The sequence below is a fragment of the Oncorhynchus tshawytscha genome, linkage group LG31, assembly GCF_018296145.1.
Source record: "Oncorhynchus tshawytscha isolate Ot180627B linkage group LG31, Otsh_v2.0, whole genome shotgun sequence".
In the NCBI taxonomy this organism is placed as follows: domain Eukaryota; kingdom Metazoa; phylum Chordata; class Actinopteri; order Salmoniformes; family Salmonidae; genus Oncorhynchus; species Oncorhynchus tshawytscha.
In genome coordinates, this window is record NC_056459.1 from 25,520,500 (window position 1) to 25,535,499 (window position 15,000).

At 45.5% G+C, this 15,000-nt stretch overlaps 2 protein-coding genes across 6 annotated transcripts in view; both read left to right on the plus strand.

The window, feature by feature from the left end:
- Window positions 1-1,498: 1,498 nt before the first annotated feature.
- On the plus strand, window positions 1,499-4,042 carry LOC112229442 (pro-neuropeptide Y). The gene is made up of 4 exons (XM_024395273.1): window positions 1,499-1,596; window positions 2,021-2,208; window positions 3,439-3,528; window positions 3,752-4,042. The coding sequence occupies exons 2-4, from the start codon at window positions 2,021-2,023 to the stop codon at window positions 3,774-3,776; spliced, it is 303 nt and encodes a 100-aa protein (XP_024251041.1). The 5' UTR covers window positions 1,499-1,596; the 3' UTR covers window positions 3,777-4,042.
- Window positions 4,043-5,124: 1,082 nt separating this feature from the next.
- Window positions 5,125-15,000, plus strand: part of LOC112229443 (protein PALS2-like) — a 49,321-nt gene continuing 39,445 nt past the window's right edge. For 3 of the 5 annotated variants that reach the window (XM_042310032.1, XM_042310035.1, XM_042310037.1), the window contains exon 1: window positions 5,125-5,216. The gene's annotated coding sequence lies outside the window, so the exon portion shown is untranslated. The remainder of the gene's footprint in view (window positions 5,217-15,000) is intronic. The other 2 variants (XM_042310036.1, XM_042310038.1) reach the window with 2 other exon arrangements.

Consider the following 15,000-nt stretch of genomic DNA (forward strand, 5'->3'; position numbering starts at 1 on the left):
CTAACTGACCTAAGACAGGGAATTTTTTACTGGGATTAAATGTCAGGAATTGTGAAAAACTGAGTTTAAATGTATTTGGTTTAGGTGTATTTAGGTGTATTTCCGACCTCATATATAACTATAACTCATATATAACTCATATATAACTATATATATATATCTATATATATATATATTATTTTAAAAACTTTTTTTTATTAATCTGAACAATAACTGATCATTCTGTTCATTGGAAATACTTCATATTTTCCCCACATTCCAGTTGCGGGATCTAAGGAGGGTGTTAGAGTAGCATGAAAACACATTCAGAAAACATCTAGGAGAGAAAGAAAGGATGCTAATGAGATCTAATCAATTCCTATCACATTTCTCTTTTGGTGGTGTGGGTGACTGAAAAAAATATGTAATTTGATTGACAGTAAAACATAAAAGAGAGAGGAGGAAAACAAAGAGATGCCCTGACCTCCAGGGAGCCCCATTGAATTTGTTTGTCACTCTCACTCAGATATCATAGTAAGATGTTATAAGTCATTGCAAAATATGTAGAATTGGAGGAAATTAGCTTTAAAACTGCAACAATTTCTCAACACCCCATGAAAAAATGTGTAGAATTGCAGGAAATTTGCTATAAAACTGCATCAAAAAATGTGTTCTGTCAAGCAAACTCATTTGTTTACTTTTTGTTAATAAAATATGTTGTCTGCTAACAGATCCCTCTGTAAGTATTAAATTATAGTTTTTAATCCCGGTCCTGAGTTAATGTAATTGTATAGCTACTAGGCTATGTGTTTGTAGATGGACTGAGGTGAAGGAAGCTACAGCAACTAATGTGATAATGGCTGGGGTCATTTTTGGTTGTTTTTGCTGTTCTCCAAATAGCATTTTAGAGTTTTAAATTGCATAGAAATGAAGCAAATGAAGTTCAACTTTCTTACCCCAAACCCCTCCCCCGATACGGACATCACTAGAACTCACACCCTGGTTATGGCCTTGTGCTTGTGTACATGCGTGTGTTAGTGTGTGTGTGCAGCGTGTGTTTAAGTGGGTGTGTGCGTGCGTGCTTGTGGCAATTAATGGAGGTTTTTAAAATAATAAACACATTTTTCAATCAGACTTTGTCCCCAAGTGAGACAATTCTGTCGATATTGACAACCCAGTCATCATAATCATCACATACACTTGTCTTGGATCTGCGCCAGGTCTCTTCAGCCAATTTTATTCGTCTCCAGAGTGATGTTGTTAATTCGTTTGAGAGGGGGAAATTTTTAATTCATTTCCACCACTATTGACATTTTTTAAAAAGCAATCATTTTTTTTAACGCATTAATTAATATAGTTTAAAATGGGCGATGACAGCTTGCGGTGACGCGTCTGTCCGCGCACATTTTCAGAATCGTGATTTGGAGACTTACGTTCAATGGAGCGCATCTTGTGATGTGCCCTCCCCATCTTGTGATGTGCCCTCCCCACCCAGTATTGTGCGCAGCATTATAAAAATCGCGCCCCAGAGTGGGTACCCTATGCAGAACGCACAGCAGCAGAAAGACGCCTGAGGACAACTTCTATCCAAACTATAATTTAAACCCTCAAGTCAATGTAAGTAGCATAACTCTATTACATCTATAGACATTTAAACAAGATTAGATATTGATTTCATAACCTTTTTATCTAATTTATCTAATGTACCTACCGGTTTTATAGGGTTTTTCTATACAGCTTGTAGCCTATCTACTAATTGCATTGCCTTCACTGAAACTGACTGACATTTTTAAACAATTAATCTGAGGAAGTCAATACATAGATATCAATTTAATTTGAAACAACAAATATAGATAAACATGAGGCATCCTCCAGTTAATGTAGACTACGGGTTGTGGTGTAGTAGTAGGGAACAGACATAATTATCGTCTTGAACATACACAACTTCAAAAAGTTTTTCCCAGGTAAACTAACTTTGATAAGACTGCGTAGTCTAAGCAATTCAGACCCTGATATTTTTCTTGATTCGTAAACATTAAAGATGCATCCTAACTTGGGTACCTGGCTGGGCGCAGTGACGCTCCTCGTCTGGACCTTCATATGCATCGGGACCCTTGCGGAAGGCTACCCGGTCAAACCCGAAAATCCCGGCGAAGATGCGCCCGCGGAGGAACTGGCCAAGTATTACTCCGCTCTCAGACATTACATCAACCTCATCACAAGGCAGAGGTGAGTGCTGTGATCCGGGTGTGATACATTGCTGATTTAATTAAAGGGCTGAAGTTCGGATTTGTGATTATCCAATTGAAATATTTGATTAGTGAGCCACAGGCTCTTGATTCATAATGACATTATCATATGATAACGTATATGTTAGCACCTTTAATACAAACGAATGGGCTACAGCCCAAAATGCTGTGCAAATGAGCACTTAAAAGAAACAACAATACAAATTGTGCAGGTAGGCTAATCAAATGAATAATATCAGACTATAGATGACTGTACCATAGGCTAAACCTTTCAATGACTAGCCTTACTAACTAACTAACTAATTATATGGAGTGGGACACTATGAACTCAACTACTAGTAGCTAAAATTACACTTTGGTTTTTAGCTTAATATTTGTGTTATTACTGGCTCTAGTCCAAATACCAACTAATCCAATCCTTCAGGTGACTAAAATAATAAAGATGAGTCACATGAACTTTTCACTAATTACTCTGTGTGTTGTCTATATGAAACAACGTCTTTATTTCAACAGCTGCACCCCCCTGATTCTTAATTAGCAACATCCCACACATCTCTTGACAGATGAAGCCAGTCACCCTGCATCCACTCACACTCTGTTCACTAACCTCAGTGTAAAATTAGTTTTCTGGTACATTTTTTGCTGGTGTGCCCCTGGCTACAATAATTGAAATGTCCAGATTTAATTGTGAATGTGTTTCTTCTGTTAGAGTGTTGGTGTTAAGAGTGGAAAAGGGTCCTAACCAATAGGGCTTATCTTCAGAGGAGCAGACTTGACAACCAACAAAACAGTCCTCTCTTTTTATACAGAAGGGCTCTCAGGACAAGTCTTTATTTTAACAGACATATATTCTTATTGACTCTAGAACAGTTGGGATAAATTATCTTATGGGGGCAGCACACATGGTCTAGTTCCTGAAGTTAAGTCTATGCAAATAGGAATTCCTGAAATTCCTCTCTCTCTCTCTCTCTCTCTCTCTCTCTCTCTCTCTCTCTCTCTCTCTGTCTCTCTCTCTCTCTCTCTCTCTCTCTCTCTCTCTCTCTCTCTCTCTCTCTCTCTCTCTCTCTCTCTCTCTCTCTCTCTCTCTCTCTCTCTCTCTCTCTCTCTCTCTCTCTCTCTCTCTCTCTCTCTCTCTCTCTCTCTCTCTCTCTCTCTCTCTCTCTCTCTCTCTCTCTCTCTCTCTCTCTCTCTCTCTCTCTCTCTCTTCCAGGTATGGGAAGAGGTCCAGCCCTGACACACTGGACACACTGATCTCAGAATTGCTGCTGAAGGAGAGCACAGACACGCTCCCACAGTCCAGGTACTGTGTGTGCGTGCGTGTGACTGGTCCAGGACTCATATTGATAAAGTGTCTCAGAGTAGGAGTGCAGGTTCCCTCTGTCGAACTGATCCTAGATCAGCACTCCTACTCTGAGACGCAGTATAAATATGTGCCCTGGTCCTCTGGTCTCAACAGAAGAAAGTACTGTGGTAGTTTGGACATAATTGTTATTTGATACTTTATATATTTTGTCTCTTCCCAGATATGATGAACCATCGTTGTGGTAATAGTGTCTGTCCCGGCCCAACACCCGGGCTCATCGTCGTGGCGACGAGCAACTGATCTCACCAACATGGCCGATGTCCCATCCTAACAACCCCAATGGGTTTCATGAGTATGCATCCCCCTCTCTCCCCATCCTCCATCCAGAGGCCAGATAACTGTTCAGGGTCTTATGAAAGTCGTTATCTGTGCATTGTTATTCTAAATCAGGGGAGAGAATTATTGATTGTATGGTCAAAACTGTGCTATTAAATATGAATTATATAACGGATCTACTTATCTTCTGTAGTTATACACTTATTTGAAATGAGTCTTTAGCCAAGAGCATAAATGAAGGTTCCTTCTGGCAATGTACATTATACTGGGGAGATTGTACGTCTTTAAATACATGTGTATGCGGACTCTCACATCACAACACATAGAAAGCACAACCCTGTAGAAAGCATTACGCTTCTTTCACATAGGTGTTAATGCAAAAAAGTTACACAAAATATTATACTATAACGTGGGACATTTGCAATAAACCGTCCATTGCAATGGAATAACCTTGATAATTAACACTTTGTCATATTACCCAACATCGAGTCATCATCGAATTATTGTCATGCCAACAAGTGTAGAATGTGAATGAATATAATGAGTATACTGCTATTGGAGGAATCTAGACATAAAATAGGACAAGGTAAGAGAGATAACATGTCATTCAAAATGTTGTGCATTTTGATTACTGAATGTTTCTGATTAACATGCTTGTTGTTATGGTGAACACTGACCTAATAGCCCACCTATTTTCAAATATCAGTGTAAGTGCAAATGACCATCTAATAGGAAATAGGTCCTTATGTTATTCTATAGCCTGTCATATTTGGCACACAATGTTCATTCAACACTGCAGGCTATTTGTACAGCTCGTCTCAAATGGTGCATAGAAAGCAAATTCCTAATCCTGTCCTCTAATTCCCAGTTAATCCCACACAATGTATAATTCCCACCCAATTTAATTCAATTAACTAAGCACGCCATTGTCTACTTTAATGGTCCACAGTTGCCTACTCATAACATTGAAGCTCTTTACGTAGCCTTTTTCACACATGTAAAATAATACATAGGCAAGGCTATAATATCAATACCACCAAGGGCTCTCTATTCCCATGAATAAAGAATTGGTGAGTAAAAAAAAAATCACAATATAACATTCAATTACAATATCATTCGTGTTATGAATTGTTACACTGTATCCCATCGTTGGACGTGGGGGATGGACCTCCCGATAGATCTCGGCTATGATTCGTCCATTTCTGGTATAGGTCATCAGTAGGGGCGCGGTCTAATGATTTGATTGGCATCGTGTATACACGTCTAGTAAGCAGTGGGACCAGGACAGCTGAGGGGGGTTTGAATTTCCAACTGGGACAGCCACCGCTAATTTACACACACGATTACCGGTAAGTCAGAATGGGCGATTGAAGTTAATTCTACAGAGAAACGATATGTGAAAGGAAAAGGGGACTTTTTGGTCTCCAAGATGGATTTAGAACCTAAGGAAGAAGTCAAACCTTGTGTGCTGTCCGTGATGCGTGTGTGGCTGTGGGACCTTTATTTGGAATGGTTTTACTACTTGTCCAATGTGATTGCCTTGCTCATACGCTGAGTGCTTGTTTTCGAATCGGATTCTGTTGACTATGGGAAAGGCCTAAACTATGATGATAATACTCTCCAAACGTGCAGGCTACAATGTCTTGGATGGTTAACAAAAATGGCCGCATGTGTGTGATGAGTTTTATGTTATTTGGTAACAATTGACAGCAAAAACGGACCCATAATTTGGAACGCGTGTGAATCACTCGTCGGCCCATTCATTATTTCCTGGGTATCAGTCTATTTCTTATCGCGGTAAAGGGATCTGTGCCTGAATTTATCGCGCCGCTGATAGGATGTGCGCGCGCGAGGAAGTGTCAGGCAGCAGGAATCCCCACTATCCCAGAAGCACCGCACCAGCAGAGAACAGGGAAGTGGTGTAGAATGTTCCAAGGCCCCGACACGATTTGATAGGCTAGAGTGAAAATACCATTGTTTGTTAAACAACTACCGGGTTTTGTTTATTTGCGCTGAGCTGGTGAATGGACGTGGATCGGGTCTGGTATAGCTGTAGCAGCGTCTAGTCCGAAGGCAGAGGGCAGCAGACGCATGATATTGATTTTGCCTTCAGATTTGTCTGAGTAGAGTGTAGAATGCCGTCTAATGTCACTACTTAGATGAACTCTTAATCCTGACCATCTGAATTTGATAATCTTAGTAATTATAAAAGGTTTAGATGGATTTTTTTTCGTCCTTTTTGGTTATGGTGACGCTGGGGTGGCTTTATTCCCAGTCTCTTGCGTATTTTTCTGGCTGGGCTTAGAAGTGGAGGTGATTAGGGGGGAAACCCCTGTAAATATGCAAGGGTGGATCCTTGGGGGTGGAATTGAGGCTAATCTTAGGGCAAAAGAGGGTGCAACTCAATATTAGGAAGGTGTTCCTAATGTTTTGTACACTGTGTATATCTGCAGTAATAGTGGAATGAAAGTGTAGTGTTTCACAGTATTACTTACCAGCCAATGTTGTGATTGGCTTTGATATTCGCATATTCTCTCACCGGAGCATCAAAATGTGAAAACTGTTCTGACTTTGACTGTGCTATCTAGTAGAAATCGCGCTAGATTTCCAGTCACAAAGTCAGAACAGTTTCAGTTTATGATTTAACAAGCACTGAATAGTGTAGGGAATCATTATTCCATCTTCGCTGTGAAATAGATGTTCAATGCCCAATAATCGAGTATTTACAGCTGTTTGAAGCTGGTGGACCTTTCGGTTTTGGTCCACGCTTCAAACAGATGTAAAAACTATACATATTTTTAAGATATGCCATAGCGATTTTAGATCGTACAATAATTCCCTACACTATTATTGTTTTCTCGCATAAACTGAAATTGAGCAAAAAGTGTAGAATTTTAGCAACCCAGGGAATGACAGTGATTGCCACTAGATAGCACAGCCACAAAGTCAGAACATTTTGACAACAGATGCCCTCCAGCAGGAGAAATCAATTGGCAAATATCACAGCCAATCACAACACTGGCTGGTAAGTAATACTGTGAAACACTATCATTCCACTATTAGCACCAGATATATTATTGACATTTTCTGAAATTACATTCCAACATCAACCTTTAACATCATGGAGCTACTCCAATTCATCAGGGCATCTACAAGGTGTGGAAAGCATTCCACAGGGATGCTGGCCCATGCTGACTCCAATGCTTCCCACAGTTGTGTCAAGTTGGCAGGATGTCCGTTGGGAGGTGGACCATTCTTGATACACACGGGAAACTGTTGAGTGTGAAAAACCCAGCAGCGTTGCTGTTCTTCACACACTCAAACAAGTGTGCCTGGCACCTAGTACCATACCCCGTTCAAAGGCACTTAAATATTTGTCTTGCCCATTCACCCTCTGAATGGCACACATACACAATCCATGTCTCAAGGCTTAAAAATCCTTCTTTAATCTGTCTCCTCCCCTTTGTCTTTGGAACCACACTCCGCCAAAACCAAAGAAATAAAAAACATAGAATGCCCACCCCACATCACACCTTGACCTCACCAAATAGAGAAATAAAACGTCTCTCTAAGGTCAGGGCGTGACAGTACCCCCCCCAAAGGCGTGGACTCCCGGCCGCAAACCTGAACCTATAGGGGGAGGGTCCGGGTGGGCATCTACCCTTGGCGGCGGCTCCAGTTCGTGGTGTAGCCCCTGAATCCGCCTCTGGCTCCCCCCACCTCGGTGGCGCCTCTGGTGCGGGGACCCTCGTCGCCGGCCTCGGACTGGGGACCCTCGCCGCAGGCTACGGACTGGGGACCCTCGCCGTAGGCCCCGGACTGGGGACCCTCACCGTAGGCCCCGGACTGGGGACTGTCGCCGGAGGCTCCGGACAGAGGACTGTCGCCGGAGGCTCCGGACTAAGGACCATTGCTGGAGGCTCCGGACTGGGGACCGTCACTGGAGGCCCCAGACTGGGGACTGTCGCCCGAGGCTCCGGACAGAGGACTGTCGCCGGAGGCTCCGGACTAAGGACCGTTGCTGGAGGCTCCGGACTGGAGACCGTCGCTGGAGGCTCCGGACTGGGGACCGTCGCTCGCGGCTCCAGTCTGGAGACCCTCGCTGCAGGCTCCGTGCCATGGATCCTTACTGCAGGCTCCAGGCCATGGATCATCACTGGAGGCTTCGTGCCATGGATCCTTAGTGCAGGCTCCCGGCCATGGATCATCACTGGAGGCTTCGTGCCATGGATCATCACTGGAGGCTTCGTGCCATGGATCATCACTGGATGCGTCATGCCATGGATCATCACTGGAGGCTTCGTGCCATGGATCATCACTGGAGGCTTCGTGCCATGGATCATCACTGGAGGCTTCGTGCCATGGATCATCACTGGAGGCTCCGGGCCATGGATCATCACTGGAGGCTTCGTGCCATGGATCATCACTGGAGGCTTCGTGCCATGGATCATCACTGGAGGCTTCGTGCCATGGATCATCACTGGAGGCTTCGTGCCATGGATCATCACTGGAGGCTTCATGCCATGGATCATCACTGGAGGCTTCGTGCCATGGATCATCACTGGAGGCTTCGTGCCATGGATCATCACTGGAGGCTTCATGCCATGGCTCTTCCGATAATTGTGAAGCTGAATTCACCAAGCGTCGGATTGGTCTGCCTCTGCCTCTGATTGGGAACCACACTCGACCAACACCAAAGAAATATAAAACATAGAATGCCCACCCCACATCACACCCTGACCTCACCAAATAGAGAAATAAAACATCTCTCTAAGGTCACAATGACAATGAATCACCCAAGCAGAGCCAGAGAGACCAACATGACCTATGGCCAGTGGTGGAAAAAGTACCACATTTTAATACTTGAGTTAAAGTAAAGATACCTTAATAGAAAATGACTCAAGTAACAGTTAAAGTCACCCAGTAAAATAATACTTGAGTAAAAGTCAATGAGTATTTGGTTTTAGATATACTTAACTATCAAAAGTAATAAAAAAAATGTTTAAGGATTGCCAGAGGCACACTCCAATGCTCAGAAATAATTTATAAACACAGCATTTGTGTTAAGTGAGGCTGGCGAAAGACAGTAGTTGTTAGAGGAGAGAGAGGCTGGAGGAAGACAGTAGTTGGTAGAGGAGAGAGGCTGGAGGAAGACAGTAGTTGGTAGAGGAGAGAGGCTGGAGGAAGACAGTAGTTGGTAGAGGAGAGAGAGGCTGGAGGAAGACAGCAGTTGGTAGAGGAGAGAGGCTGGAGGATGACAGTAGTTGGTAGAGGAGAGAGGCTGGAGGAAGACAGTAGTTGGTAGAGGAGAGAGGCTGGAGGAAGACAGCAGTTGGTAGAGGAGAGAGGCCAGAGAAAGACAGTCGTTGGTAGAGGAGAGAGGATGGAGGATGACAGCAGTTGGTAGAGGAGAGAGGCTGGAGGATGACAGTAGTTGGTAGAGGAAAGAGGCTGGAGGATGACAGCAGTTGGTAGAGGAGAGAGGCTGGAGGAAGACAGTAGTTGGTAGAGGAGAGAGGCTGGAGGAAGACAGTAGTTGGTAGAGGAGAGAGGCTGGAGGAAGACAGCAGTTGGTAGAGGAGAGAGGCTGGAGGATGACAGCAGTTGGTAGAGGAGAGAGGCTGGAGGAAGACAGCAGTTGGTAGAGGAGAGAGGCTGGAGGAAGACAGCAGTTGGTAGAGGAGAGAGGCTGGAGGAAGACAGTAGTTGGTAGAGGAGAGAGGCTGGAGGAAGACAGTAGTTGGTAGAGGAGAGAGGCTGGAGGAAGACAGCAGTTGGTAGAGGAGAGAGGCTGGAGGAAGACAGTAGTTGGTAGAGGAGAGAGGCTGGAGGAAGACAGCAGTTGGTAGAGGAGAGAGGCTGGAGGATGACAGCAGTTGGTAGAGGAGAGAGGCTGGAGGAAGACAGCAGTTGGTAGAGGAGAGAGGCTGGAGGAAGACAGCAGTTGTTAGAGGAGAGAGAGGCTGGAGGAAGACAGTAGTTGGTAGAGGAGAGAGGCTGGAGGAAGACAGCAGTTGGTAGAGGAGAGAGGCTGGAGGATGACAGTAGTTGGTAGAGGAGAGAGGCTGGAGGAAGACAGTAGTTGGTAGAGGAGAGAGGCTGGAGGAAGACAGCAGTTGGTAGAGGAGAGAGGCCAGAGAAAGACAGTCGTTGGTAGAGGAGAGAGGATGGAGGATGACAGCAGTTGGTAGAGGAGAGAGGCTGGAGGAAGACAGTAGTTGGTAGAGGAAAGAGGCTGGAGGATGACAGCAGTTGGTAGAGGAGAGAGGCTGGAGTAAGACAGTAGTTGGTAGAGGAGAGAGGCTGGAGGAAGACAGCAGTTGGTAGAGGAGAGAGGCTGGAGGAAGACAGCAGTTGGTAGAGGAGAGAGGCTGGAGGAAGACAGCAGTTGGTAGAGGAGAGAGGCTGGAGGAAGACAGCAGTTGGTAGAGGAGAGATGCTGGAGGAAGACAGCAGTTGGTAGAGGAGAGAGGCTGGAGGAAGACAGTAGTTGGTAGAGGAGAGAGGCTGGAGGAAGACAGTAGTTGGTAGAGGAGAGAGGCCGGAGGAAGACAGTGGTTGGTAGAGGAGAGAGGCCAGAGAAAGACAGTCGTTGGTAGAGGAGAGAGGATGGAGGATGACAGCAGTTGGTAGAGGAGAGAGGCTGGAGGATGACAGTAGTTGGTAGAGGAAAGAGGCTGGAGGATGACAGTAGTTGGTAGAGGAGAGAGGCTGGAGAAAGACAGTAGTTGGTAGAGGAGAGAGGCTGGAGGATGACAGCAGTTGGTAGAGGAGAGAGACTGGAGGAAGACAGCAGTTGGTAGAGGAGAGAGGCTGGAGGATGACAGCAGTTGGTAGAGGAGAGAGAGTGGAGGAAGACAGCAGTTGGTAGAGGAGAGAGGCTGGAGGATGACAGCAGTTGGTAGAGGAGAGAGGCTGGAGGATGACAGCAGTTGGTAGAGGAGAGAGACTGGAGGAAGACAGCAGTTGGTAGAGGAGAGAGGCTGGAGGATGACAGCAGTTGGTAGAGGAGAGAGGCTGGAGGAAGACAGTAATTGGTAGAGGAGAGAGGCTGGAGGAAGACAGTAGTTGGTAGAGGAGAGAGGCTAGAGGATGACAGCAGTTGGTAGAGGAGAGAGACTGGAGGATGACAGCAGTTGGTAGAGGAGAGAGGCTGGAGGATGACAGCAGTTGGTAGAGGAGAGAGGCTGGAGGATGACAGCAGTTGGTAGAGGAGAGAGACTGGAGGATGACAGCAGTTGGTAGAGGAGAGAGGCTGGAGGATGACAGTAGTTGGTAGAGGAGAGAGGCTGGAGGAAGACAGTAGTTGGTAGAGGAGAGAGGCTGGAGGATGACAGCAGTTGGTAGAGGAGAGAGGCTGGAGGAAGACAGCAGTTGGTAGAGGAGAGAGGCTGGAGGATGACAGCAGTTGGTAGAGGAGAGAGGCTGGAGGATGACAGCAGTTGGTAGAGGAGAGAGACTGGAGGATGACAGCAGTTGGTAGAGGAGAGAGGCTGGAGGATGATAGCAGTTGGTAGAGGAGAGAGGCTGGAGGAAGACAGTAGTTGGTAGAGGAGAGAGGCTGGAGGATGACAGCAGTTGGTAGAGGAGAGAGGCTGGAGGATGACAGCAGTTGGTAGAGGAGAGAGGCTGGAGGATGACAGCAGTTGGTAGAGGAGAGAGGCTGGAGGAAGACAGTAGTTGGTAGAGGAGAGAGACAATTTTCCCAGCATTGTCCGAGTTAAGGTTAGGCCGGCATAAGCCGTCATTGTAAATTTGAATTTGTTATTAACTGTCTTGCCTAGTTAAATGAAGGTTAAATAAAAAATAACATTTTACTGGCAATGCAAGCAGATCACTGGATATTACAATCCTACTTCCTGGGCACAGTTTTTAATGAGCAGCACGTTAATTTCACCGCCCTCCTTCATATCGGCCTTCTCTCCATTGAATCCACTCAATCCGTCCGTCACTTTAGTGATAATTGGCCCATTACAGCAGAGAGAAAGATAGAATGAGAGCAAGAGCGAGGCTTACTGGCCGGTTTCATTACGTAATGCAGATTACAATAAGGCCCTGCACGCTGATTGGGAGTGAAAGATATCCCCTGGAAGAATGTTAATGGCAGCAAAGCCACTAGGGCAATTCTTCCTCCTCATCGAATCATCCACACCACTGGGCCCCTCCAGGGTCTGTCTCTCTACGGCCGAGGTAAAGGAGGACAGGACGGAGTGAAGGAAAGGAAAGTATGGAGAGAGAGAACACTTAAAGAAGTGGAGAAAAAAAGAGAGGAGGAAGGGAAGCTGAGAGAGAGAGAGAGAGAGAGCACAAAGAGGTGGACGAGAGAGGGAGAGAGAGGAAGGAGAGAGAGGACAAAATAAGTGGACAAGAGAGGAAGGAGAGAGAGGACAAAATAAGTGGACAAGGGAGGAAGGAGAGAGAGGAATGAGAGAGGACAAGGGAGGAAGGAGAGAGGACAAGAGAGGAAGGAGAGAGAGGAATGAGAGAGGACAAGAGAGGAAGGAGAGAGAGGAATGAGAGAGGACAAGAGAGGAAGGAGAGAGAGGAATGAGAGAGGACAAGAGAGGAAGGAGAGAGAGGAATGAGAGAGGACAAGAGAGGAAGGAGAGAGAGGAATGAGAGAGGACAAGAGAGGAAGGAGAGAGAGGACAAAATAAGTGGACAAGGGAGGAAGGAGAGAGAGGAATGAGAGAGGAGAAGAGAGGATGGAGAGAGAGGAAGGAGAGTGGACAAGAGAGGAAGGAGAGAGGACAAGAGAGGAAGGAGAGAGAGGAATGAGAGAGGACAAGAGAGGAAGGAGAGAGAGGAATGAGAGAGGAAGGAAGAGAGAGAGGAATGAGAGAGGACAAGAGAGGAAGGAGAGAGAGGACAAAATAAGTGGACAAGAGGAGGAAGGAGAGAGAGGAATGAGAGAGGAGGAGAAGAGAGGATGAGAGAGGACAAGAGAGGAAGGAAGGAGAGTGGACAAGGGAGGAAAGAGAGAGGAAGGAGAGAGAAGAGAATGGAGAGAGAGGAAGAGAGGACAAAGAGAGGAAGGAGAGAGAGGAATGAGAGAGGACAAGAGAGGAAGGAGAGAGAGGACAAAATAAGTTGAGGAAGGAGAGAGAGGATGACAAGAGAGGAAGGAGAGAGAGGAAGGAGAGTGGACAAGAGAGGAAGGAGAGAGAGGAATGAGAGAGGACAAGAGAGGAAGGAGAGAGAGGAATGAGAGAGGACAAGAGAGGAAGGAGAGAGAGGAATGAGAGAGGACAAGAGAGGAAGGAGAGAGAGGACAAAATAAGTTGACAAGAGAGGATGGAGAGAGAGGAAGGAGAGTGGACAAGAGAGGAAGGAGAGAGAGGACAAAAGATGAGGACAAGAGGAAAGGGCATAGAGTAAGCTCTTAGAAGAGGAGAGGAGACGAGGAGAGAGCACACTAAGGTCTTAAGAGAGGAGAGGAAAGGGGTGAACTCACACAGAGAGCAGACACAGGACAGAGAGAAGCTGTTCAGTACTTAAAGGACCTTGATGGAGACAAGAGAGGGGGTGCACACACCTGAGAAGTAGAGAATAAGAGCGAGAGCACACTTTTGGGACTTAAAAGACGTGAGGATGAGAGAAAAGGGGCCCTGAAGGAGAGAAGAGCAAGGAGAGAGGCAGCTGCATACACACACAAACTAAATCCATCCTTTTGAGCACAGAGAGTACACAAAGCAGTATCAGAGAGTACACAAAGCAGTATCAGAGAGTACAGAAAGCTGTATCAGAGAGTACAGAAAGCTGTATCAGAGAGTACACAAAGCAGTATCAGAGAGTACAGAAAGCTGTATCAGAGAGTACAGAAAGCTGTATCAGAGAGTACACGAAGCAGTATCAGAGAGTACAGAAAGCTGTATCAGAGAGTACAGAAAGCTGTATCAGAGAGTACAGAAAGCTGTATCAGAGAGTACAGAAAGCAGTATCAGAGAGTACAGAAAGCTGTATCAGAGAGTACACAAAGCTGTATCAGAGAGTACAGAAAACTGTATCAGAGAGTACAGAAAGCTGTATCAGAGAGTACAGAAAGTTGTATCAGAGAGTACAGAAAGCTGCATCAGAGAGTACACAAAGCTGTATCAGAGAGTACACAAAGCAGTATCAGAGAGTACAGAAAGCAGTATCAGAGTACACAAAGCTGTATCAGAGAGTACAGAAAGCTGTATCAGAGAGTACAGAAAGCTGTATCAGAGAGTACAGAAAGTTGTATCAGAGTACAGAAAGCTGCATCAGAGAGTACACAAAGCTGTATCAGAGAGTACACAAAGCAGTATCAGAGAGTACAGAAAGCACTATCAGGGAGATACAAAGATGGCTGGTCAGGGACGGGTGTGAACCAACAACCAACCAGAGCCCTCCCCTTGCCCCTGGTTGCCATGCAACCAGATGACGGACAGCTCGTGATGGAGGGATTATGAAGGATCAGAGTGTCTGTTTTTGTGTAAACCGCCTCAGCAGATCATCTCTGTGTTATGCATTCAGGAGTGTGTGTGTGTCCACACGGTATTAAAAGCACAGAGAATCGTTCAAAAATAGCACTTTTTGTGACCTCTGGTGACCCTTATGAGAGGAGAAATACTAGACTGTGAGATCTAAATCCTATAAATGTTACAAACTGATCTCCATTGAAGTGTTTTGATTCTCAGTTTCTGTGAATGCTCTATTCATTTAAGTACATCCTCAAAGGTCATCAAATGAAACACACACACGCACACTGCATCTTAAGGCAACATCCGTTCATGTACGCACAAACAAACACATAAACAAGTGAGAGGGACTTTTTTCTCTCCATCTCCCAGGCACAAGGAAGCAGAGAGGACTGAGTAATAGCCGTCACTCTGGGTTTTTCTCAGTCAATTGAGAATCACAAAGGAGGCCAGTAACCCGGATTGCCTTGGAGCCACAATGTCCTCCCGAGCAGGGCTGGCTGCTAGGACTCCTGGGGTAGCGCGGAGCAATTAGTGAACTTTGCTGCAACATCGCTACAATAGCCTGTACACTCAGAGACTGTGTTATTCAATTCTATCAGAGCTTGCTCTGGACAGTGGGGTATGCCACGTGTGTTGGTTGGTGTGTGTTGTGGAGAGAGGAGGATTTGGTTGAGGGGCTGCTAGTTTA

What these genes read in the sequence shown, in the direction of transcription:
- LOC112229442 (XM_024395273.1), top strand. Translation starts at nt 2,021, where the DNA reads ATGCATCCTAACTTGGGTACCTGGCTGGGCGCAGTGACGCTCCTCGTC. An exon ending in AACCTCATCACAAGGCAGAG is followed by an intron (nt 2,209 to 3,438) that starts GTGAGTGCTGTG and finishes TCTCTCTTCCAG; the next exon opens with GTATGGGAAGAGGTCCAGCC. An exon ending in GACACGCTCCCACAGTCCAG is followed by an intron (nt 3,529 to 3,751) that starts GTACTGTGTGTG and finishes GTCTCTTCCCAG; the next exon opens with ATATGATGAACCATCGTTGT.